Source organism: Plectropomus leopardus, chromosome 4, assembly GCF_026936395.1.
Source record: "Plectropomus leopardus strain MGB_pleo_1.0 chromosome 4, ASM2693639v1, whole genome shotgun sequence".
Classification (NCBI taxonomy): domain Eukaryota; kingdom Metazoa; phylum Chordata; class Actinopteri; order Perciformes; family Serranidae; genus Plectropomus; species Plectropomus leopardus.
The window spans coordinates 34,224,340-34,250,758 of record NC_142179.1 but is presented as its reverse complement, the minus strand read 5'-3'; the positions used below and the strand labels follow the sequence as shown (position 1 = coordinate 34,250,758).

At 40.0% G+C, this 26,419-nt stretch overlaps 1 protein-coding gene across 1 annotated transcript in view; it reads left to right on the top strand.

Annotated features, from left to right (window-relative positions):
• The window catches only part of zmat4a (zinc finger, matrin-type 4a), a 165,518-nt gene that overhangs the window by 71,527 nt on the left and 67,572 nt on the right, over positions 1 to 26,419 (top strand). The window contains exon 4 of the mRNA XM_042488865.2: positions 23,212 to 23,368. Within this exon, the coding sequence (XP_042344799.2) occupies positions 23,212 to 23,368 (157 nt within the window). The remainder of the gene's footprint in view (positions 1 to 23,211; positions 23,369 to 26,419) is intronic.

Below are 26,419 nucleotides of genomic sequence, written 5' to 3'. Positions count from 1 at the left end.
TATAGAAGCACTCTGCATATTGAGGCCATGCCAGTATAGTTGAACAGTGCTGGTAATTAATTGTACACATGCACACTCATAATGTCATTGCTGCTAGTTAATTAGCTTAAGTTCATGTACTTATTACTTTCCACTACTGCAGCAGTCCAACCATCAGGGGACATTAAACTCTATGGTAAATGTTGATAGTAAGACATAATGATGCAGAAGCATTTAGAACTTGGCAAGGTGCCTGAGGTAGAAGCAGTTGTATGTAGTATTTCCCCTCTGTGGCCCATACTGTAACTCCAACTGCTCTCACCATCAAAGCTGTTTGTATTTGTCTGCGGTTGTCAGGTAGAATGTGCTCTGTACCGGCTGTGTGCCGGGACTGCAGGGAAATAGGTTTCTACATGGATACAGCTGTTTTTCCCAGAATCACTGTCCATACCGCAGCATCGCTGAGCGAAGAAGCTCACAGGAAAAAAAGTGCTCCAGTCAAACGTTTCATGCTAGTTCATGTGAGGTGACCTTGATGGTTTATGTCATCTAAAGGCCTTGGCGTGGGGGGAGGGGGGAGCTCAGTGTTTCTGTGCAAGTCTGTGATGTAAAGGTCTTGGAGCTGCTTTAATCTTTTCAAAGCTGAATGAAGCTCTGGAGGGGGACATAAAGATGCACATTTTTATTGTTTTGTGCATAATGCTGGAGTAAAGATAGAGATGAGGTGTGTTTTACTACCCCATAGTACAAAATGACTAAAATATATATACAGGTGTTTGACGGATAGGATGAATAATTGATACAAATGACCGTCATCTTCTTTTCACAACTAGTTCTCAGCTGTTTTGAGGTAAAAATTTTGATGTCACTGATTAATAGAGCTTTACTAAATACCTTTTTCTTCACTGTCAGTTAAGTGAGGGACTAACCTCATGGCTTCACTGTCAGGTGGTCTAGAGACGGTGCGTTAGGTGAGAGAGAGACTTGTGCTTTACGGCTTCACAGGTGAGAGAGACACCGTGCACCAGTGTTTGGTGAGAGAGAGCCCAGTTTACCTCCGACTGCTTGACAGCTTTGTGATACTTTGTAGTTTGTAAAGTTAAAAAAAGCCTCATCATTACAAAAATCTGTGTCCCCACTCTAAACTAGTCTGTTGAATTTTGTTGTACACCTGAAATGGTAAGTGTCAGCACATCTCAGATCCTTGATCAGATTAGGATTTGGGAAATTTGAAGGGTAAATCAAACTCATTTAGGTCTTGACATGTTCCTTGGGTCATCCCTGAGCTGTTTTTGCAGTTTGGCATGGCGCATTGTCCTGCTGAGGGGCCACAAATGCTCTTTGCAGTGCTTTACAGTGGGCTTATCAGTTTAACTATTTTCAGTTGCCCTGGGTTTCCTCTTGTTCATGTTGCAAATTGTTCTTGGCGGATAAATTAAACCGTAAAGGAAAACACAACTAATAGGATTAAGTCAATGACCATAAAGTCTGTGAGCCTGTTCAATAAATCAGCCTGTATTGGATTTGCCTCAGGGTGTGTTTTGTCTCAGAGGTGGGGTCACTAACTGAGATGATTTATCAATAGTATCTAAAGCAAACATGTCCCAGGATAAAGTTTGCCATAGCAAGAGACAACAGAGTCAGGGCTATTTTAATAATACTCTGAACTGAGGGATTGGTTTGTGTATCCAGGGAGCCAGACACATTAAAACTACAATAAAGTGACGCTCATTAAATATAGAAGCCTTGTGCGTAACGTAAATGCAATGCAAATGCTGCAACTTGATGATTTTTCTCCGGGCTGCTTTACATGTTTTACTCAGTTCCATCCCAAAAAATAACCATCAAGATTACTTCAGTGACTGCAGTAGTAAACAGTAAAATCCAACCCAACCTCAGCCACACTGCTTTCTATGCGACACCCATTGTCGACCGTAGATAAATTGCTCGTAACAAGGTGCCATCCACCATGACATCAACCACCAAATCTGCCCATAGAGACAAGCTCCCATCTGCTTTTTACAAATCAACAGCCAACTGCAGAACACTAATAGGCCCACAGACCTCTGTAGGATGGGGACAGAAAAAATCTCTGGGTCGCTGTAGCTCAATGCAAAATCAAGAGCAGGAGCCAAGGGAGGGATTTGTAGCTGATAGAACAACTCTTCGAGCCTCACTGCTATTCAAATTAAGTCAACCTCGGGGTTAATATCTGTTCCAGGAGAGACAGACTGCTCCTGTTTCATTGGGAGAAGGGGGGGTGAGGGGTTGTGGGGTTTGAGAGGTTGGGTTTTACTATCCTTTGCTCTTTTCTGCTGCAGCTGCTAAACTTCCCTTTGAGAGTTGACTGTCTGCAGCCTCTTTATCTGTTGTGTGTCATCGAATATATGTGGATCATGTAGATAAGTTCAGTTTTATTCCCTACAGTGGGGGGCACTGAACAGACCATTGAGGGGGGTGAATCAAGTTATAACTGTGACGTCCACAGTGGATTTCAAACACTGTTCTTAACCCTTCTGTGTGGAGAAATTGGGTCAGTCATGAAGGGATGGGCCTACATTTGCTCCATTGGTGTTGGGGCCTCAATGACATCTATTGGTCAGTTGGTTGGCTTCTATCAATTTTCTTTATATTGTGTTGCCAGAAAAAATTCTATTAATTTATGGTTTTAGAAGTAAAGGTCCTGTTCATTTTCTGCCTTGTCATTGACAATGACTACGGTTACATGCACACCGATAGTCCTGTTTTATTCAGGATATCACAATAGCATATTCCATTTGAATCTTTCAGAATTAGGCCGTTCTCCTAAATTTTAGCATTTTCTGATTAAGACGTGGGATATGCAGGTATTTGGGGGGTTTTAGGGGCATGTATACAGCAAATTCAGAATATTTGACTCAGTTGGGGTTTTTACTGTCACTGTGCGTGACACACGGAATATGGTCGGCTCTGTTCGTTGTCATGGATGCATTGTACACAAGCCAACTCATCAACAGTTGGAAGACAGGGGTAAAAATGCACGCACATTTGTGGTCATAAGAAGAAACACAACTACTTGATATGCCAAATATAATATGGTTTGTATTCAAAAACTTCATGGTGGTTAACAAAAATTTAACTGCAGTATACAAAAGTTTGGGTGGAAAATGCATGACTGAAACGAGACAACTATCAACTTAATTCTGCATTTAACCCTTTAAAAACACACTTCCTAAGGACAACTGTAAAATAAGATAATAGTTAGAGCATTCATTCCTTTTGATTTAGAAAAGTGAAGTTTCCATCTTCCATTACATCATGTGGTACGCAGGTAATGACGTCATTATGCCACGGTACCTGTGATGCAGAAACGCACTGTGTTGCCAGCAGTATACCTGTGCATTTTGCTCAAAAAAATATTTAAAAGAAAAAAAATCAGCATAGTTCAAATAACTTATGGAATGCTACGAAATATTTTGTTTGTGAAGCTTTTGGATCATTAAGTTTTTTTTTTTAATTTTGTTTTGTAAAATCTAAAAAAAAAACCATGAGAATCTTGTATTATGTATGACACAATTTCAATACTTTTAGCAATTTTTATAATTTACTGACTTAAATATCCTTAGCTTAGAATATACCGATTTTAGGAATATGAAACATTTGAAGATACTCCCAAGAGGTGACATCATATTAAGCAAAAATACTACTGTATGTAGGCATTGGCAGATCATTTTTTCTACCATGAATTCAAAGGGTTAAAGCTGCACAAAGAACACTTGCTTAAAATGGCATTACGCTTGGTGAAGAATGCATTATAACTTGTTTAAGACTGGAAACTTAAAGTTAAGAAATTGGGACTTTTTCATCTTGACTAAGATTCCTGGCAAAAAAAGCCTTAAAATTATTATTTTTTTCTTTCCACAGTGTCTGCACATGATAATTGCATTACGATTAAAGTCGGGGAAGGATTGTGGTTACGGTAACACTGGGCCAGACAGCAGCTACATAACACTAGAGCCACAGATTTTGAACAACAACCCACATTAGCTTTCCTGCTAAACTGTTCTTGTTATCTAACTTACAAACATGAATGCACATCTTGTTCTACACCTTAGCTCATTGAATCAGCAACCAAACAAGCATTCACTGGGGAAAAGTGCACTGCTAACGCCAGTTTGCTAATGAACTGCTCATCTGCAGCAAATTAAGCAGCATGTAAACATACCAGCAAGTGTCATGGTTAGATGTCGCTGTGGTCCTTATTCATAAATACCACTAACAAGCCGTCTGCTCATGACATGGAATCTACAGAATAAGTTAGTTTACTTTGTCTTCTGTTCCCAATGGTTTAACACTGGCACTCTTTGTCTTCCTTTTAATAATACAAAATCTTTAACAATACATAAAAAGAAAACACCTCAACATCATGTTTGACTACAGAGGGGATGACTACATTTGATTTCATTTGGACATCAAAGTTCCAAACCGTCGTGCTCTACATTAACTCTGGTTTGGTTTTGAAGCAAGATGACAAAACGTGTGATCAAACGAGGCCCAGCCTCACACATTGTTTCATCATTGTTTTTTCACATGTCATGATAAATCTATGTTGGGTCTCCAAGCTGACCTTAGGCTCTTGGTAAAAGGGCACAATGCCTTGATGGGAGATGGCTCCACTTAAACTACACAGATGTGATGCGACCAGGCTGCGCTTATAAGGTGGCACTGTCTAAAAATACACTCAGCAGCACCGCCTCCAGAGACTCAGGGAGTGTGTACGGCCTGGCATGGCCTGGCGTCTGGACCTGGTTGAGCTGATGGCATCTGACAACTGAACACGCTGCTGGTCATGCTAGTCGCTGTGATAACCTGCTTTCATGCAGGGAGGGAGTGTCAGTCAAGTAGTATGTTCTCGTGGTTTTGGAGATTTAAGGACTGAGATGGTAAAATAGCATGACTCTAGTTTAGGGTGACTTTTGGCCCGGTCTGTGAAGGTTTTGACCAAGATAATTGTCGTTCTGTTGTGTAATAGTCAAATATGTAGAAACTGCTGAATAGAGTTACATTCAGGTGATTTTGCAAAAGAAATCAGAACTGGGAGAAAAAAATCAATGAATCAACATAAACCAGTATGAAGGCTGCAGTTTTGCCATTTGGAGACCTGTTCAGTGTCTGTGGTTTTCATTCTACTGAGTGGTTTCTAATTTGTTTTTGCAGCTCTTTCAGTCTACTGTTCAAATGTTTAGACAGCAGCTGAATTTCCATCTAAGCACTGTTATGCAAATTCCGAAATATCAGATTTGGATATGAGAATTGCACAGTCAGCTAAATGTCCTCAGTGTGCAGAAAAAAGTTGGAACATTTGCTCTAGGCGGAAAGGCTTTTTTGTCGATAACAGTGAAGGAAATGCATTTGTGACTTTGAACATTATACAGTACATCAGCTGAAATGATGAATGCATTACTGTAATTGATTAGGTGGTGGACAGAAAAATGATGTGACACATTTTATACTGTTAGTCCTTCCAGACATTTGCTGATTATGGCCTCTGATACCCCTCCTCCATCAACATTGAATGAGTCCCACCATATCTGTTCCTGCATCTAATTTTGAACCATTTAGAGCATTTGACCAAAATAAATAAATTGGCTTGCAACCTTAAAAGTAAATATTGCAGACTTTTCTTGACTTGAAGAGCAAACCGTGACCACTTTAGAGGGTGTGTAACATTATACAGGTTGGAAAGAGATGATAGAGAAGGCCACAATAGAGATGTTTCATGGGAAATCATTTAGAAAAAAGAGCATGTGGTAGTCTAGTTAATATTGTTTTTGGTTAAAAACAAACACCTGTAACAACAGAACAAAAGTTAGCAGGTAGGCTAAGCAGTGCCATTGGCCATCTTACTAATACTGTTTAATTCAGCAATTCACTGTGTAATGCCCTCCATTGATGCGTATCCTTGATTACTATGGTTCTGCTCAAAACTGGCGGAAGCGCTAGCTGGTTAACTAGATAGCACTCATTTTTCCCGAATGCAACCGGTTCAAGAACCAGAGATGGTTTGGTAGAAAAGGATTATGAGATTACTGCTTATCTCCATAAAAATGTAAGTAAATTGAGCACCTTTGGGCTTTTTGACTACTGATCAGACACAAAAGAAAAATCAAAACATGGAACTGTCATATATCATTAACATTTCTTGACAATGAGAGTAATCATTTTAAGAAAACTACTTTAAGATACCACTGATTGTATTTTGACTACTCAAGAAAGGTAGCTATAGGAAGGTTTAGCTCTAGGGGTGTAATAATAGATTGATCTGGATCAATATAAGTGATCAACGTTACGATACTATTGATGAAAAGTGAAAACATTGATACAAATCATCTTTAAGATATGTCTTTATTTTGAAATTTCCATGGCACATCTGTGTCCCCATTTCTGTTGAAGTGAACCTCCTTCCTTAACATTCTTAAACAGTGCTAGCGGCTTAGCACCAGGCAGATAAAGGTATGCAGCCAAGAAAAAGACAGTGAGGGTATTTACTGATATTGTCTTATAGCGATCACAGGCCAAATTCCATCCAATGGAAGGGATATTGTAGCAGACTTTGTGATCTCACCAAATTGTATTGTTGTCCAAAGAATCTATATAACATCATATTGTGATAAAACTTTTTAATTTCACCCCTGTATACTTCACTACTTTGATATTGTATTCATTCCTCTTTTTGTCTTACTTCCACAAACTTCACAGTATAATTACCTTGTGGATGGTCACGATTGCCTGGTGGGGGTGCCAATTAAAGCATAGTTTCGGAGCTCCCAAGCATCCTCGAAATCGATGCTTATGCTTCCACTCGAACTGAAATTATGAAATAAACTTAAAATTCATTTGAAGTTGAATGTTAACCAGGAGCACTTGCTGTTTCATGAAATCCCCCCTTGCAGCGATGCAGCATGAGGCAACGCTGTTAATCAAGAAAGCAGCACTCCACTTTTACATATTCACTCCCAGGAAGCAACAAAAACTGTTTCTGAACACAGGGAACGTGTTTTTATTTGTCTCAGTATGTTGTATGAAAGCTTTGCTGAAGACACCTATTAAAACTGTAGGCGGTTTGCTTAGATGGTACCTGAGATGCTTTGTGCTGCCTTATCCTCGGGGTTCTGCCCACCTCCCACCTCATGACTACCACCTGGGGATGGTAGTCATCACATTACAGCAGCACAGGAGGAGACTTTATTCTCCCACACAGCTACACAAGTAGGGAATAATGAGGGCTAACGTGGTATTGATGGCTTAGCATGTCTCAGGGCAGGTTAGACTTCTTATACAAGCATGTTCATGGATACCACTTTTGGCAAATAATCTCTTTGATGATTGTACTGTTATGCTATTGGTGCATTTGGTATCCACCAAAATATTGAATATTGCTTCAGTTGTAGCACTGATCTTAATAAGCTAAAAAGCACACTTTTGAGAGAAATGTTGCTAATTCAATTTCTCACAGCAGCTGAAAGAGGGAAAAGTGAAAACATGCTTACCCCAACCTCTAGAATTGCTGTCAAGGTGCCCTTCAACGAAGCATTTAAAGCCAGAACTGCTCCCAAGGAGCTCCACTGTTGCCAATAGTAGAAAGCTATTGCTGTGCTCGAGTAGCGTTGTATCCCGTTGATCCTTTTCACAAGACCAAAAAGACTACAGCTGTGCTAGCTCCTCTTTTAGGCACAGCTGAGCTGTGAGCTCCTGTCCTGATGTCAGCAGGCTAATGTGGTCACAGTGACAATGCTGCAATGTTGAAGTTTAGCCGGTAATGTTTACCGTCTTCATAGGGTTTTAACCTGTCCCTTAATGCTTGTGTTCCCTTGTATCATTCTGTATCCTCTCTCAAAATTCTGAGGATTTTGCAGGGCCATGAATGCATTTTTTTTTCCTCTGCAGCAATTTGTGAGTAATGGGGTGGATAACTAATGATTTGATTTGCTTAGAGCTGCTCAGATCAGATTTATGGATGCAGCAGAGGTGAGTCAAGTCAAAGTTTTAGACCCAGTAGAAATGAACGGTTTAGTTTCATTTTCACTGCGTCTGATGTCTTGCTGCTCCGTCTGTACCTAGAGTACACTCTGCACTCCAAGAATGTGGTGCAATGAATAACCGAATGGTATATATATTTCAGTAGCTCTGCTAATTAACGGTCCAGCTCCAAAAATTTTAGATCAGTGTGTGGCAACAGATTTCTTAATCATGGCAGGTTGCCACAAATAAATAAACATGTGTGAAACACTGCACTGTCCCATACTAAATCAGTACAGAAGGGGATGAGCTGTTGATGAGAACAGTACCTAAACTGAACATCTCCAGGGTTATATCTAAACAGTCCCTTGTTCTGCTATGATCTCTAGGAGGTACCCATGATGTCTACACCAGTCTCTGATCAGTGAGAACATGTCATAAATTCAGCATGTCTTTTTTTTCTTGCTAATCAATACAACACAGACAATTTAGCACTTTGCAAAGCAGAAGTAATATCCATTACAAATGTTCATGTGTGCAGACTTGTGCAATTGGTTGGCTGGTGCGGTAGTTTGCCTGTCAGTTTATTCAACTGCCAGTTTCCATTAAATCAGGCCTGCAGCGTGGCCACCGGATGCTTGCAGAGAGACGGAGCAGTCGCACTGGAGATGGCACAGGTGTCCCGCACTGCCTTGACTGAACAAGAAGTGACTGCAGTCTTATGCTTCGTTGCTTCAACCTCTCCTTGAGCAATATCCAACAGATTGCACACTTGGTGCGCATGCACTTACAGCAAGTCCACACATTTCTTATAGCATGTATGCACATTAGATCTGTAGAATAGCCAGAGAACCGCAGGGACAGAGAAAAAAGGCCTCTGGAGGTTTAAGTTCACTGTGGGATCGCATGCAGAAAACTCAGTTCAGATATAGGAGTCGCAGCTTAAATACAAGCTGGGAGTTTCATTTATTGTTGTAAGAAAATATCTAGTAGAAAAAAAAATACAAAGAATATATTTTTTACCCTTTAAATGCAGGGTATAAATAGAATTTGTGACATGACAAAAGCACAATAAATTAGTCTGGTCTACAGATTGCTGTACTGTGCAGAGAGTGCCCAGCCAGGCAGTATATTACTCACACATGCACATAATGCATGTGGAGTGTGTGTGTATTTGCCTATTTGCACTACCACTTTACATTTCAGTTAAACAGCAGATGGAGGTACTATGTGCGAAAACCAGTGGACTGTGTCCAATGTGTCTTTGTTTCTAAGTTGTATGGATGTCATGCCCAGTTGCTCAAAGTAGTGTAAGAATTAAAGAAAGATATGCAGCTGTATAGCTGTTATTTGTATTATTTGTACTTTCTAGAAATTAAGAATAATTGGGCATATGGCATCCAGTCTATACATTTTTGGCCAAGACACACATTATGATTTCCGAGCCAAGTCTAAATATGATTTAATTGGGAATATTGATTGAAACAAAGTATGCAAGTTGAAATTCAGGTGCTGTTGGCAGCTGGTTGCTAAAACTATACAGTGTGGTTTTGAAGGATTGACATTTGCCTTCTGATCTGATCTGAATTATTTAAAAGCATCAACATTTGTGTGCAAGCAGTATTAGTACCAGCATTAGAGCTAGGACTGTAAGATAAGATAAAACTTACAATAGACAATAGTAAGAGTGAAAATATTAAAAACTCTAAGAGCCTGTTTACACCTGGTATTAACATGCGTTTTGGGTGATCTGATAACAAGAGGACACTGCTAAATATTAGTGTAAACAGCGCATTGTAATCCAACCACTAGAGCCACTGGTCAAGATGGTCTGGGATATATTTGACAAAAAGTCTTTTATTGTATAAAAGCTGATGTGTTCCGACAAGGTCTATATCTTCCATGCAGGTTGTTTTGGTGACAAGGTAGTGCGGCGTCACTGTCCATCATTTTTCCCTTTGGAAGAAAACGCATTAAATTCTGGTGACAGTGATATCTTCCACTGCTGATGTGACTAGCAAGCACGCTAGCGAGAGTGTAGATGTGATTGTGCACAGGGCCCTTTGGCCTTTCTGTTGGCTAAGTGTCATAAGCAGTAACGAAATCCGAACACAAGTGGTCAGCCAGAGCCATGCCAGGTGTAAATGGTGATGTGTCTCAGTGGTCCATCTGAATTTGGATTCAAAATGCCTGTTAATACCAGATGTAAAGCTCTAAGATAATGATACAATAAAAATAAAATGCAACTCCAAAATGTATGTGGTATACACAATGCTAAAAAAGGTTCCTCATCCAAAATATGTCTAACTTGGGAGCAAAGTAGCAGACTGACCCTCAGACTGACTTTGCTATTCCTTGGGCTACACCACCACCACCAGTACTGGCTGAGGTTTTATTGCATGTATGAAGTTTACCTAACTCAGATAAGGTTCATTCTCCTCCAGTTTTCTTTGTGGAGGTTGCAGTTTGTTTTATGAACATCTACTCAGTAGGGCTGGATCCAAATATCTGGCTATTGTGAAGCTGCTGCTGTGCCTGTCATTTTACCCAGTGGTTATGCACAAGTTTATTGACTGAGTTGAGCCATGTCTGTGTCATGTGAGCAGCACTGGAACGCAAACAAGTGACCAAGAAAATTATATTTTGGACAGCCCTACTTCTCATCCAACATCCCATCCAATATTTTTGTTTCACCCTTTGCCATATGGATAGACTGTATAGACTAGCAAAGCAGTTTATTTTGTGAATGTCAATTTTTGCTATGTTTTGTCTCTGTGTTTTATCACATTATGCAGATTGTGCAGGCTTCCATGGCTGTAGTATCTCTGTATGTTGATGGAAAAAGTTATCATGGGTGCATAGTCTTCAGATCTTTAGTCTTAAAGGTTCCTATATCTTTGAAGATCTGTTCCCAGCTTCACCAGTTTACTGATTTGTCATCAGCAGTCATGATCTCATATAGGAATAAGTTGTTCTTAAAGATAAGATAAAAAGTTAAGATAAAGTTAGGGTCAACACAGCCTACAGGATTTCTCTCGATTTGGTCTTGATGACTGAGAAGCTCATAAGTCATATTTCCACCATTGTGCAGCATGTAGGACTTCCGAATGCTCAGAAGGGTTCAAGTTTTCTCTCGACTCTTAAAATCCTCATAAATTTGATGCAAATGCTACGATGCAGCTATTTAAGCCTCTTTTGCCTGGAAACCACACTGTAAATCTCATCTGTATTGTGTGACAAATGTAGAAAGAGCACTCACACATTACTGTAAGGCTCAACACTAACTCATAAATGCACTCCATAGTGCACAAAGCTGAATAAACATGAAGGTATGTCAGTGTTAGATATAATATCAAATATTTCCAGAGAGTTGAAGTGTCAATCTTCCTCTGTATAAGCAATGAACTGAGGAGAGGACGATGCCCCCTAACTGTATTTAGCAGCTCCCTTAAGTATGGGACTTGGACTCCACGCCGTCATTTCTCTCCCAAAAGTATTTCACATTTTAAATGTCTTCTTGGCTTCTTTGTAGAGGGAATGAATGTAAATTGCTGCTCTGTAAAGAAGGTCGGCCATTATTCACAGGAAAGGGCTGTGATTTAGCAAAAAGAAACCTCACCTCACAGACAGAAGGGCCAAGCAGAGAGAAGGCAGGAGCCCAGAATTACAGTACAGATGTGCAGTAATGAAACAGCTGTAAAAGGAACCTTCAAAAAGGAGTTTAACAATGGCTAGAGAATGAAAGGTGTTTCCAGCTATAGGAAGATGCGAGAGATCTGTCGACATTGTTCCTCATTGATTGCTGTAGACTGCGATCCCCTTACCATGGGATTCTCATTTTCCAAGTGTAAAGTCTGAATCATCACAGCAATGTTAATATTCCACATTCACTGACTTTCACAGCGAGCCTTTCCAAGTGAGTAGGAGGGGAAGAACGGCTAGAGAAGCAGGTTTGGGACAAGAGGTTTTGCAAGTTCAAATTTGAAATCAGCTCAAAACTAGAAAAGTGCAGATCTCTGCCAGGTAGCCGTCCGAGCTGATTGCGGTTCCTTTAGATAATTCGTATGATTCCAGCAGATTCAATTTTTAAGAGGCTAACAAAAATATGCGCCTTGTCTATTTTAAACAGAGGTACAGCGTGTTGCACAGAGCAGAGCAGAGTTTTGCTGCTAACAGAGACTATATGTGGAAAGGGGATATAATATTTTTAGGAGGATTCATGTGTTCTTAAGAACTAAAACACAATCTTTGATTCATGACGTTCATAACTGGACTTTTAACAATATTAACTTTGCAGGCTACATGGGCTACTGAGCCAGTTCCTACTGACAAGCTCGTAGCCATAGAGTCATGTGACCTAGAAAAGCCAAAAAAAAGTGCTGTTTTGTGATATATGGCTTTTTCGACTTGCCTGATATACCCTATGCAAGTGTTTTTTTAATGTTTTTTTTAATTGATATGTTTCCATTTGGCGTATTTTATATTCGTAATTTCATTTTGCACAGTTACAACAACCCTGAGAGGTTCTTAAGCCTACAGTCATAATACATGCAAAAAGAAAATGTTAGGCTGATTGGTCCAGTAGTTTGTGACATTAGTTGTGGACGGAAGGATACACACAATCCTGCATGCAAACACATGACCAAACGCATGATCTCCTCCAGGCTGTTCACAGCAAATTCTTCTAAGTGTTGCATTCCACATTCCAGCAATGTTTTACTTATTATCCAATCTAGACACGTTGCTCTATTTTGTACCCAGCTCACAGCAAGACATTTCCGTGTGTGTTTGGACTCCACAAAGCACGTCTCACAGGCTGGGTGGTCTGTGATGTTTATCACCGAAGGATCCCAAAAGAACCTGTGCTGCTCTATACAAAGGTTTGGGCTTGAATTAATGGGGTTTCAGGGCTGTGATGTAGAGAGTAGTGCACTGTTCTCATGAAACCACAATGTGTAGTCTGATACAATGACTGGAATTTGGGGTAAAAATCATGCATTTTCAAACTGAATTTATCTGAAAAACTGTCTGGACCTCATCATCAAGGTGAGCCATTGACTCCAACAATGGGAAACTAATTTGTGTGAATATGTCAGCCTCATATGGCTCATTAAAAGCGCTGAGCGTGCAGTCACCACAGCTGTCTGTTTTGCTGAGTCGGTGTAACCGATCAGAATATCCTCTGAGTGCCTCGGCTGGGTCATCCACAGTGTGAACCTGCTGTTCACAATTATGTTACACAGTGAAAAGCTTAGATAAGGATGAGCAGGGAATTCTTTAACCTTGTGAAAAGACAAAGAGAAGGTGGCATTTGATGAATGCGAATGTGTCAGTCAGTGTGTAAGTATTTTTTATTGTTATCCAGAGTCTCTCTTTTACTCTGTGAGATGTCAGATTCAGCATAATTTGTGGGAAACTGCTTGTGTTGACGTAAAGGGACAGTTCACCCCAAAATCAAAAACACATATTTTCCCTCCTATCTGCAGCGTTATTTGGCAGTCTGTATTGTTTTGGTGTGAGCTGCCGAGTGTTGCAGCCCACAGAAATGTCTACCTTCTCTCTAATACTGTATAACAGAACTTGATAGCACTCGGCTTGTGGTGCTCAAAGCACCAAAAAATGCATTTGTAAAACTCAACAGCAATGTCACTTTGCAGAAATCATGACCTGGTTACTCAAGATAATCCACAGACCTTTCTACCAAACCAACCCACCAACCTTATCACTATGGATGTAACAGATGTTATGTAACTTTGTTTTATGGAAGTAGCTACTTAATTTATATACTTTATTAAATAATTTTGTATTTTAGTAGTTTACAGTAGTTTAAAGGGGATTATTTTTAAGCCATATCGCCCGGCCCTATATTGCACTGATGATATGACGCATAAAGTTTTCCAGCTGAGTGAAATTTGCCCTTTTTTGCATCTGATTTCAATTATCCATGTGGCAAAGTATTCATTATGCCTTTCCACCAAGAGCACAGTAGATTAATGGCAGAGAGGGAAAGCAAACTGACACTTTTTAGTCCTCAAGCTACAGGTCCTCATCAACGAGGAGCAGAGGCATTCCTCAAAACTTCAGGCAGGGTATTTAAAAGTGTTTGAAATTATATTTGGGATTTGATATCCCAGACTGTCAGTGCTGGTAATGTTTTCAAACTGTGCTTCAGTTACCACAAAGTCTCTGAAGATGCTACTAATTTCACTGTAACTGCGTGTGGCTGTCAGGGCTGATCTTTGTAAATTGGATGGTTTTTTGCAACAAGGCTCATATGCATAGAAAGGGGCCAATTTTGCACCAATTGTATACATATTACCTCATTTAAATATCTGCAAATAGCACAGGAGCACAGGGGCAATATTTGCCTGACAGTTTGGAGTGGATTTCACCCTTTTCAGGTGCTTTGAGAATTGCATGGTTTCTCTCATTTGTGCGTGTTTAGCTGCTGCAAAAGCTGCACAACGCTATAGTGATTTCGCCCTCATAATAGAATGTGTGGAGCCACTTCACTGCTGCCTTGTGACACACTTTCTAGGTGAGTCCAGGCAGGTTTCATTTCTCCGTCCCTGTTGGTACTGCCTGCCGTTTAATTTGAAGGTCATTGTGTGTGTGGCCGAAGCAGCAGCAGTGTCCACTGTGCCAGCCCTGCTTAGCGCTCCCCTGTATGCTCCGCTTGGCAGCAACAGACTGCATTGTCCACAGCTATGTTGGGAGCAGGTCCTTTTTATCCATCTTTGCAGGGATACCCTTGCACTTGGCTGTCCTATTTCTTTACTGTGTGCCTCAGGGGAGATGCTCATGAGTGTTCCCTGACCTCCAGTTTTAGCCGAGGCATTACAGGCTAAGCCAGGCCTGGATCAAGCCAGTCCAGGCAAACGGCCGCCCAAAGCTATTACCTTAAGCAGAGCAGCTTGTTGACTGCGGCACTACGCTGTCAAATTCAAAATTTAGAAAGCCTTTATTAGAATTTTTTTGTGCAGGATACAGAAAAATAAGGAGCGCCAATCCTGGTTGGTGCATAAGTGTTTAAAAAATTGCATATAATATTAAAACATTTATCACACAGCAAAACCACATTGCACACAAGAGTCAATAAACATTAAGTGCCAGAGTCAACAATTTTCCCAGTCCTCAGTAGTTAGTGCACACATCCCTGTAGGTATTGCCATGTAAAATAAAATATAGTGAGAGTTTATGTGTGAGTGCACTACAACCTTTCATTTTGTATGTTGATTGGGAGTGTGTGAATGGCCTTTGGAAAGAAACTGTTCATGAGTTTGGTGGTCCGAGTCTTTAATAACCTGTAGCACCTGCCTGAGGGCGGGACAGGTGGTGGTCAGGGTGAGGGCAGACTATAACAATGTTATAATAATAATAATAATAATAATAATAATAATAATAATAATAATAATAATAGCTTGGATTTATATAGCGCCTTTCATGGGACCCAAGGACGCTTTACAAGAAAACTACATAAGACATGGATGAACTAACTAAAAAAAAAGAGATGAGTTTTAGGGCTGTTATTTAGGGAAGATTGGATGCTTTGGTGATGCTTGAGGAGTTTTTTAAACGTGCCCAGAGATGAAGTGTTGCGGATATCAGCAGGCAGAGTGTTCCAGAGGGTGGAGGCTGTAGTGCTGAAGGCTCTGTCTCCATAGGTACGAAGTCTGGTATTTGGTATGGAGAGTAAACCAGTGTCTGAGGACCAGAGGTTGCAAGATGGGGTGTATGGGTAAGAGAAGTTTAAGAGAGATACTGAGGTGCATGGGTGTGAGGGGATATGAAGGGTTATGATGTTACTGGGTAACAAAAACGTTAATATAGCTATTAGTCCGAGGTAACATTTTTTTTTTTTTACACCTAATTGTTAAGTTTGCTAAAGTTGAGTTGAAATCTCTTAATTTTGTGAAACTCTTGTAATATAAAACTGGCAAGTGAAATTAACTTGTTTTTTGTTAGTAACTTAAGTAAGCCAAGTTAGTCCGACTTAGCTGAAGAGTTGAGCTTACTCAGTAGAATTTGGGGAAGTGATTGCCCGAGATACTTTTAAATTTTACAGATAATTCCAACAAAACATCTCTATCATGCATATGCTTTGAACTGTTATAAACAAAACAGTGCTTTAGGTGTTAATATTGTGCTATATATCTGTATACTGCTGACTGCAACATTTTTATATTCTTACATATGTCAGTAGATCCGAACTTGCAGATACTTTTACTGCACCACATGCAAAAATTCTTTTTTTATGACACAAAATACATATTTTGCATACATTTTTATCCAAGGCAGTCAGTTTCCTGAATTCAGCTGAGTAAACACAACTCTTCAATTATGTCAGAGTTTCTTGGTTTACCTGAGATGCTGACACTTAAGTTAATTGCGCTTGTCTTTATCCCTCAGCACTGGCAGTGATCAAGGTCAGAAGGTGGTCCGTCCGTCTGGCCCTTTCTTATGAATATGATATCTCAAGAACACCTTGAAGAAATTGCTTCACATTTAGCACAAATGTCCACTCGGACTCAATGATGGACTGATTGGATTTTGGTGGTCAAAGGTCAAGGTCAGTGTGACCTCATCTGTTTCATTCTTGTGACTGTGTTATCAAGATGCTTTGAGGGAATTAAAAAAAATGGCACAAATGTTCAAGTGAACTGATTAGATTTTGATGGTCAAAAGTCAAGGTCACAGTGACCTTGCATTCTTCTCAGAGAACACCTTGAAGGAATTTCTTCAAATGTGACACAGACATTCACTTGAATTCAACTATGAGCTGATTGATGAAGGTCAAGGTCACCGTGACATTGCATCTGTCTCATTCTCGTGTGCACAATATCTAAAGATTCCCTTGAGGGAATTTCCTCAAATTTGGCACTTTCTTTTTTTGGCAATTTCTGACATTTTATATCTAAGAGGTCAACTGTGACATCATAATGTTCTGCAAAAACATTACGTAGCGTCATATCTCAGGAACAGAATGAGAAGACATTTGTTCAGACAATGAATTGGTGACTTTTAAAGCTGATTGTAGAGTTCTGTGCTGCAGGAGGGAAGATATGTGTGAAGCATGTTTCACAGACATGGATGTAAACTGATGCGCAAAGACATATATCTGTGTGGCAATATTTCTACTTTTTAAGTTGAAACAACTTCCCAGAAATAAGTGACTGCAACTGAATTTTAACAATTAGATGTAAACAAACAGAACTTTAAACTAATATTTGTATCTACTTAGCTTTTTCAAGGCAATCTTTTCCTAGATTTTTTAAAGTGAGATCAACTTGTCAGATTTTACAGTGTAGGTAGAAAATGTTGCATCCTGAGTGGAGTCTGTGCAAGCCTGTGCACGTTGGCGCCAAGGCATTTGTGATGCAGCGACAAAAGAAAACAACAACAGTCCGGCACAGTAAGACATCAACACCGGCCGTCTATATCACACCACAAATACAGGCAGGCAAGGACACACTGCTTCACTTAAAGCAAGATGAATATGTGCAGCCCAGCGCTGACAGCAAAGAGAATTTACTGCTTGCAAATCAAAAAGATTATTTTATTATGCCTCACATGAGTGGGAATGAGGCAGACCCCTCGTTCACACACACACACACACACACACACACACACACACACACACACACACATACACACACACACACGCTCCTCAAAATGCAATGTCTCTCTCTCTTTCTGTCTCCCTGCCTCCATCAGTTACATATTCAGAGAAGTGCAGCGCAGCAGTATATTCTGCCAATGCAGAACTCCAATTATTTCTCACTGTTGGGTTGAGATTACACAAAAAAATGAAGCACACCACACATGACTGCTGAAATATGGCAGAGGTTGGATATGTTGTGTTTCAGATGACTCAGGAGTTTTCAGGAAAAAAAAGGATATTTAAAACTATGTTGCTGAGCTTATCAGAAATTACCCCCCATTCCTAAACTTCGATAATCATTTCACATTTTACTCTGCTGTCCAAAATACAGTACGCTGATAAAGCTTCTTTCTGGCTGGCATGTCTGTATATTACGCCATGATTGCCAATCCAGCAACATACACCTACCTACCGCTTCATTAATTACATTTCCCTGCAATTAGCTCCTCGTTTATCCTGTTTTAATTAAGCATGAAATTATGGATCCTTCCTCTTTGGAGGTGGTGTCTCATCTCCTGGTGTATTTTGGTCTCTTCCTGAATATATATTTGCTCATTATGACTATGAAATTCTGCAATCCGGTGGCTCCTCTGTCTTGGCCCTGGTAGCTGAAGGAAGGTTGTGTGTGTGTGTGTGTGCGTGTGTGTGTGTGTGTGTATACATGTGTGCGCGAAGAGTTAGTGAAGGACAAGGCCAAGGGCGGAAGGAGGGGCTGTGTGTGCCTGTATATGTGTGTGTGTGCATTTGTGTGTGCATTTGTGTGTGCGTGCATGCGTGTGTGTGTTAGAATGACTCAGAGTGCAGTAGTGTTCTTCTGTTATCACACACTGTGGGAGGAAGAACTGTGTCTTTGTCTTGCATACACACACACACACAGACACACACACACACACACACACACACACACACACACACACACACACACACAGTGGTGATCTGCAGCAGATTACAGCTCAGTACAAATAGCTTTTCAGCACAGGGGCCAATTTGAAATTGCAGCATGGGACACCCCGCTGGGGCAGCACATCCGCTCCCACAACGGCTTTGTTTACGATGTGATTTTCTTCACTCAAAAATATTTTATTCCTCGAATGTTATGGCGTAATGTGCATTTGCTTCGAACATGGTCAAGAAAATCAGATCACCACAAGCATTGTCACGTAGGAAAACAGACCTACCTGAACAAAAATGATTACTTACATATTTTTGGCTCTAATTTTAGGTTTCAGAGTAAAATCATTGTATCAGCTTTCAGCTGTCTGGAGATGGCTATTTTACTTAAAGATATTTTACAAAAAAATCATAACATCTCAGAAACCTCTTTACAGAAGCTTATGTGCTTATTATGTCACAGTTTATTGCAAATGGAAAAAAATACATCTGTGCAACAGAGGTGAGTCTGTCAGAAGCAACAGCTTCATATGTTAAAAACAAGCAGTAGTCTCCAAGGCTGAAAGTGAAGCCACTAGGAGGTGCTTAAAACAGCACATTTCTTATTCTGCAATGTTTTAATGGCACTCATTTGAGGAATTAGCACCACCAACTGTTTGTGACTGTTAATGACCATTTATTTCATTTTGGCCAACTCCAGTTATTCCCCTAACACTTGAGGAGGAAAATACACATTCATTTGCATATTATTTTGCTGATTTTCTGGAGATGTAGTTAAATTAGCATGACGGATGGATGGATGGATGGATGGATGGATGGATGGAAACCAGACTAAAGTGAAAGACAATAAATGCAATATTTGGAATGCCTGAAAATGTCCCAAGGTTAACGTCATTATTTTATTGTCCCTCAGATGTCTTATCTGACAGCTTCTATGATGTGTTTTAATAACACACCAATGTAAGTATGACGGCCGTCAGTTGGAAGAATGCAGTAGGTCCCTAGCATCATCTTCCGGTCGCTCAAGTCGTGTCAAATCCTTTGTTTGAAGTTGGTCTGCTGTTGTATCTCAGCCTGTCGAGTGTATAATCACCTAATCAGCGGCCATCTCGAGAGACAGATTATTGTGTATTGTGACACTGACACAGTCAAAGTCAAAGTTCATTGCAATCCAAGCCCTCCTCAGAAAAGGTATAAAGCACTTGGCACAAGGCACAGGGTTGTATAATGTCCTATTCAAAAGCTCACCGACTCTTTTTGTGGATGATATATTGTCCAATTTGACTTTGACACAAGCACAATAACACATTAAGCAACTGTATCATCCCCTCCTAAACTCTTTTAACATCCTCTGCCCTCAGCGTATTTAGAGAGCCGGATGTCTGCTCACTGAGAACCGCTCACACAATGACGTTAGTGTCCTCTTCAGGGGAAAAGCTTTGTTCTGGAGCCAAACAGTTCTCTTCCATCATAAAAACAGAGCACTGTGATATGGAGTTCAGCACTTTGAAAAAAGGAGGGCAAGAGGTGATTTCTCCCACCTGTGTAAGCCACTGCTACAAATCCAATCCTGTTTGTGGGTTTCATCATGAAACTGTTAATTAGCTTAATCACTAGCCTCATTAGAGTAAGTGTTACTGGAAATATATTGTGGTTCTGGGCATGTGCATGTTGGCTTATTCCAGGTCAAAAGTCTCATGACCCTCTGCTGGTATTGTTGGGTACCTAATGACGTGGAAAACTGTTTTCTGTATAATGAAGAAAGGCGAGTTCAAAATATCACCTGCGTAAACACTGTTGAATCTAACAGATGAGAACTGTTTACATTCTATATAACTTCATTCAAATACTTTAGAAGCATTTTTTCTAAAGTAAACAAACATTTTGCACTACTGGAATATCATTAAGAGTCACGTCACATACAGCCAGAGCTCGTAGCTCAGTCAATCAGCGTTGCTTTGATCCAGTGTATCAAAGCACAAACAACGCTGTCGGCGTTTTCCAATTTCATAGTTTCAGCAGACCATTATGAATGTTGCATTTCAGTAATTTCATGCATTTCTTTTCCCCCACGGTCACATTGTTGGAACAAGCATGGTCAGTTGCTTTGCTCTCTCTGTGTACATTATATATAGCAGAGCAGAGGCCGTCATGTTGTCTCATGGTGAAATGTGGAAAATAGGGGGGTTAGATGGGTAGTTTTGTTGAAGTGGGTATGGGCCAGAAATGGGTATCTTATATGGGGCCCATGGGAAACCCACCCATGTGGGCATGTGGCATGGGGCCATTATGGAACCCACACACAGTCCCCGAGGGCCCATTTCTCAGCCTATTTACTACCCACAAGGGCCCCACATACAAATGTTGGATTGGTACACTTAAAGAAAAAGGTCTATCTCTTTAGAGAACCTTTTCATAATGTTGTCAGACACTTTGAGTGACAATCTGAACCTCAGTCAAGGGGTCAACCGATTTTCGGCATGATTGACTATCGGGGCCGATATTTGGCATTTCGTTTTATTTATTATTTTATTTATTTATTCATTATTTATGATTGGCGATAAAATTAATCAGTGAAAAAGTGAGCTGTTTTTATTCTTTTTTTAAAATTTTCACTTAACTTCATTTTTTTTAAAAAGTTGTAGGAAAATTGCTGTATTTGATGTTGAAAGTTTAAAATTTATTATTTTTGAATTAATTATTTGCTAAGGCATTTGAACAAAGTTTTTTGCTGAAGTCTGTGTTATTCCAAATTCTAAATTTTGACAGAAATATTTTCATTTTTATTGTAAATGCATATTGGTTCTCATTAAGTACAAATAATCAGTTTTGGTATCGGCCCTGAAAAAACAACATCGGTCAACCCCAACCTCAGTCAGTGGAAGAAACAAGCACTTTAAGTGGATGTAAACTGAAGGTGAAATCCTAAGAAACAATAGGTAAAAGGTGCAATTATTGACAAATGAGAAGAACTGTTTGTAATTTTTCTGCCTACGTTAGGTGAATGTAGAGATGTCGATTCCATTTGCCCATTTGTGTCTCCCTCTGGACAGAAAAGAAAATGTTCTGTGTATATAGAACACGCAGCACTAATGCAGTGAATACAGGACTCCTTCTGATGGCTTATTGAAAGTGATTGAGTGGTGTTGAGAGTAATTAAGCTGAAATCACCTTTTGGTTTGTTTGAACAGACTCAAAAGCAAATGTTTTTTTAAAAAGCTCTTGAGTAAAGTCAGGGTAAAGTGGCAGCTGTTGTGTACCGGCTCACATCCAGCATTCTAAATGAAGCAGTTAAAGGTAGCTTACATCAGAAGTTTGCATTTGTGATTAGTTTGGCTGCTGTTCAAATTATTCTTCAAAAGAGACTGATACGTGTGTTAACACTGATTTAGTGAACATATCAGATAAATCAACTATGATTACGTTTAATTTAACTGACATGGACTGACATCAAGCAAATTACATCTGCTGTTGTCTTTGAAAGATGGACTCTTTAACCCTTTGAAACCTGGATTGAGGTCACTTCTGTTGCATTAAGACCCCTTTCACAAGTATTGAAACCTTTGAACTCTCAACTAATTGGTTTGATTTCCTATCCAAAACATGGATAGAAAGTCACTGAGCAACTTGGCAAAAAATGTCCTGCAATTGTGAGATATTAGTGGATTTTAAAAATTATTTTTTAAAAAAAAGCAAGAAATGTCCATGAAATTTGGCTGTTGGGTTTGGGTGTTGGCTTCATTTTTCAGCCCTTGAGGATGTTGCCTGTTTGGAACCCACTATTGTGTAGGGTTACAATGAATTGAAGTGATATAGAAAGCTGTTTTTGTGCTGGTCCACAAATATTTTTCACACGTTAAAACAGACACTCTCAGCTGGTACCAAAAATGATCATCCAGTACAAAAGACAAAATTTAAACAAACTAATTATGAACACAAACTAACATCAAACACATGAACTGACTTATAAGCAAAAAGCTACATGAGCAGAAACATAATGCAAAGTCAGTGTGTTAGGAGTATGTATATCATGGATGTTAATGGGCTTATTATTACAGTTTTTCGCAAGCTGAGATGATCCAACTGGAAAGACACGCTCACACATTCCTGCACATTCAGGCCCGCTGTTACTATATCTGGAATAATACACCAGACATCTGAATGAGGCCATGGAGTTCACCTCCCTCTCGTCTTCCTCCACTCGGAATATCAGCCCCTCCTTGACCCCGCTGTCCTGATGGGGCACAGTTTTCCTCTCCTCCCTCTCACTCCTCAGTAAAAACTATAGCATCCATCTCTCAGTGCATGTGTCCTAAACATTCTCTGAGGATAATGGGTTTTGTTGCAGCTTGCACAGATGGAGGCTCAGGGAGCGGTCCGCCCTTAGCTGCATTGCCCCCACTATCACCCTTTAAAACACAGAGGCGACTCCATTTGTGTCCCACCAGGATCCAAAGACTTTAGGCGAGGAGTGTTGCACCCCCTCCCCTCACCGGAATCAGATGTGGAAGAGATTAGTGATGTGTTCAGTGTGCAGCTGTCTTGCTTGAACACTGTGCCTCCTACGCACTGTAATACTTTTCACGTTTGATTGCCTCCTGTTTTAAAAGCTCTCAAAGATAAATAAATGTCATTCTTTGATGCATCATTAATAAGATTTTTCTATGTTTTTTTTTCTTTAGGGCACCGACAAAGGCGACGTGGACAAGAATAAGTGCTGCACGCTGTGTAACATGTCCTTCACCTCAGCAGTGGTGGCACAGTCACACTACCAGGGTAAAATCCACGCCAAGAGGCTAAAACTGCTACTGGGGGAGCAGCCTGCCATCACAACCAAAGGTATTGCCCTCACTGAAAATGCATTGTGGGTGTAAATAATAGAGGAGCTACAGTCAATCTGTCCAAAGGGGATTTATTATTGAGCAGAAAAATAACTAAAGAATGAGAAACAGGATGCCATATGTGTTGACCATGTTTGCTGGTGTTGTTATGTACGTGTGTAGTGGAGTAGAAATGTGTAGCTGGTTTGAAATAATTATGGAGGTCTCAGTTTGTGTGTGTGTGTGTGTGTGTGTGTGTGCGTGCGTGCGTGCGTGCGTGCGTGCGTGCGTGTGTGTATGTGTACTTAAACATCTCCCCCACTGTTGGCTCTGAGCTGTCTGATATATTATTGTTCAGTGTATGTATTAGTGTAAGGGTGCATTGTCTTGATTCAGTGCACTGAGACATCACATTCACACAGAGGTGCTGTACAGGTCAGAATATACTGCAGCCCAAAGGCCTAATCCATACAGCAGCATTGCTGCTGGAGGAACACATTCACTCTAGTCATCTCTGTAGCTGAGCATCTTGTTATGTTTTGAGTCATTGCTTTGGTATTAGAGCTTTTTTTATTTTTTTTTTTGGCATGAGAAGTGCACTTTTAATTTCACACCCTTAATTTGTCTCGTCACATTTGTTTAAAAATAAATCAGCCCCAAACTTCGTCAAAGTTATGCCAGCACACGGAATAGAACACACTTATTCAGTGCGATTACATGATGTTAGAAAAAGCTGAATCGTTGTGTTAGTCCGACTAAAACTGGAGTTTGAAAATACATGGAAACATGTAAGTCTGACTGAAAACATGCTAACTTGAATTTCTCAGAGTCGGACTAACACCAAGATAATGTGGTTTAGGGTCGATTTACTCTGTATACACCCCAACCGGACCTGAACTGGCCCAGGTGTTCTGTGCATGCTCCATAGCCCCTGTGCCGGGCTTTGACCCAGAAGTCCAGAGGGGGAAAGAGGGGGAAAAAAACAACACGAAGTAAAGTTTAGAATACTACGAAATGTACAGCTCCAAAAAGTTATCCATGTTGTCACCGTTGGACATGCAACCCGTTTGCTTTTTGCTAACTTGTTGGTATGTAATATAATAGGTAAATTGAACGAATGTCCAATGGCAACAAGCTAGCCACCTCCTGTGGCAGAGTCGGGCAGACTTCTGTTAATAAATCGATTCTTCCCGGGTGCTTGTATACAGGGACAAGGACAGTCATTCAGTTAGATAGCCTAATCAAGCTGTAATTGTAACTTGCTTTAACTGTGCACAGAAACATACTGACTGGCTGTCTTACGGATAGTTACAGCAGATAAGAAGGTTGATACCACTCTCATGTCTATCAGGTAAATATCAAGCACCAGCCTCAAATTATTATTGAAATCGCAATATGGTCAAGTCCAATATTCAAATTGCAAGACATGCAATTTTTTGATGAAGGTTTAAAGACGCATTATGGTGCTACAGTGATGCCCAAGTCTACAAATCATATTCTGTTTGGTGCAGAACCCAGCAAAAAGCAAATCATCATTATTTTTGTGGGTTGAGCTTAGTGGGTTGAGTTAGTACTCAGATGGCAAAAGTAAATTGTGGCAATATCAGCACTCCTGATGAAGTGAAATCCTCATTTGTGATCAAAAATGATCTGAATCTTTAACCCAAGATTTTTTCTTTAAATTGTTATCTAATAGATAATAAATATAGCAACTTTTGATCAAACCATACCAATATCAGGTTTAAAATAACAACTTCTAGTTCGCCCCACATCCTTCCAGTTTAAGCCCTACCCTCTTTCGGTTCAAACTGTTTTATACTTGTAGAAGGGGTAACATTGGAGTGTAAGTTGACCACATCAACAGAGCTCATTTATGGCTCAGCCAAAAACTCACACCGCCTGTTTTACAACCTCAGTATATGTATGCAACTCATCAACTAAAGATCCTTTGCTTGTTAAATCTGATAGAAATGTTTATGACATGGAACCTGAGTGATTTATGGAAGTAATACAGTAATGCATATACTCAAGGAAGCTTATATGTTGTAATAAATCACCCGACTGGTGATGTGGTAAAGGTAGCCCAGTTTTGAGAGGATAAAGAACAACAAGCATAAACATAGCCTCTGGATTTTCTAGAAAACTTGACGCTCGGTGACCCTGGTCTGACATTCACACATCGCTTCCATTAAGATTATCATTTTAGATGGTCAGTTGCCAACTTATTGTGTCTGTCTCCAATCCACTTTTACTCTCTGCCCTCATACTCACCTACCTCCTACATTATTTTTGAGCTCACCTTGAGGTGTCAAGTGTACTTTTTTCTTCTCTCTCCATGAAACTTAGCAACAAAACAAAAACAGATGATGCGGGATGATACTGTAAGAATGTAAGCACAGATTCATAAATGCTGGATTGTACATTTTTCTAGAGAACCAAGAACTTTCGTTTTTGTTGACTTGGCAATGCAAACCTAAATATTAAGGCCACAGTTAGATGAGAATAACCCTACTAAAAACAGGAAAGACAAGAAACCCTGCATTCATATGATCACACTGTGAAAACAGTGCTTGTGGACAATATAATATAGTAGTCATCTCAGGCCAGTAGCTGGCGGTGTAACTTTGTAAACCTACCTTGTTTAATAATTTTCAGAAAAGACATTACATGTATAATGTGGCCCCTGAGTATACAAAAGTGATGCTGGAGGGTAACCCAGAGCATCATAGTTTGACTTCGAGGGTCACTGACTAGCCTTCAGTATTTGATGAGTTGAGGCTGAGAATGTGTTGCCCCAAGATATCTCTGAGGCTTTACATGATATTTAATGACAGAGAAAAACATACAGTATGAGTGCTATACAAATTGTGTTAGTTTCATATTAATATATTTTGTTTGTTTTTATTATGAAATATTAAAAAGTTGTAGGCCTTCACACACTATTGTATTGAAACAGTCTGAAATGGGAGTGTCACTCTTTGCTAAAACTGCTTGCAACTCAGACAGAAGTGATCTGTGACAAGAGGTTGCAGGTGGACATGGCATCACTTAAGTGTCACAACCACTCAGT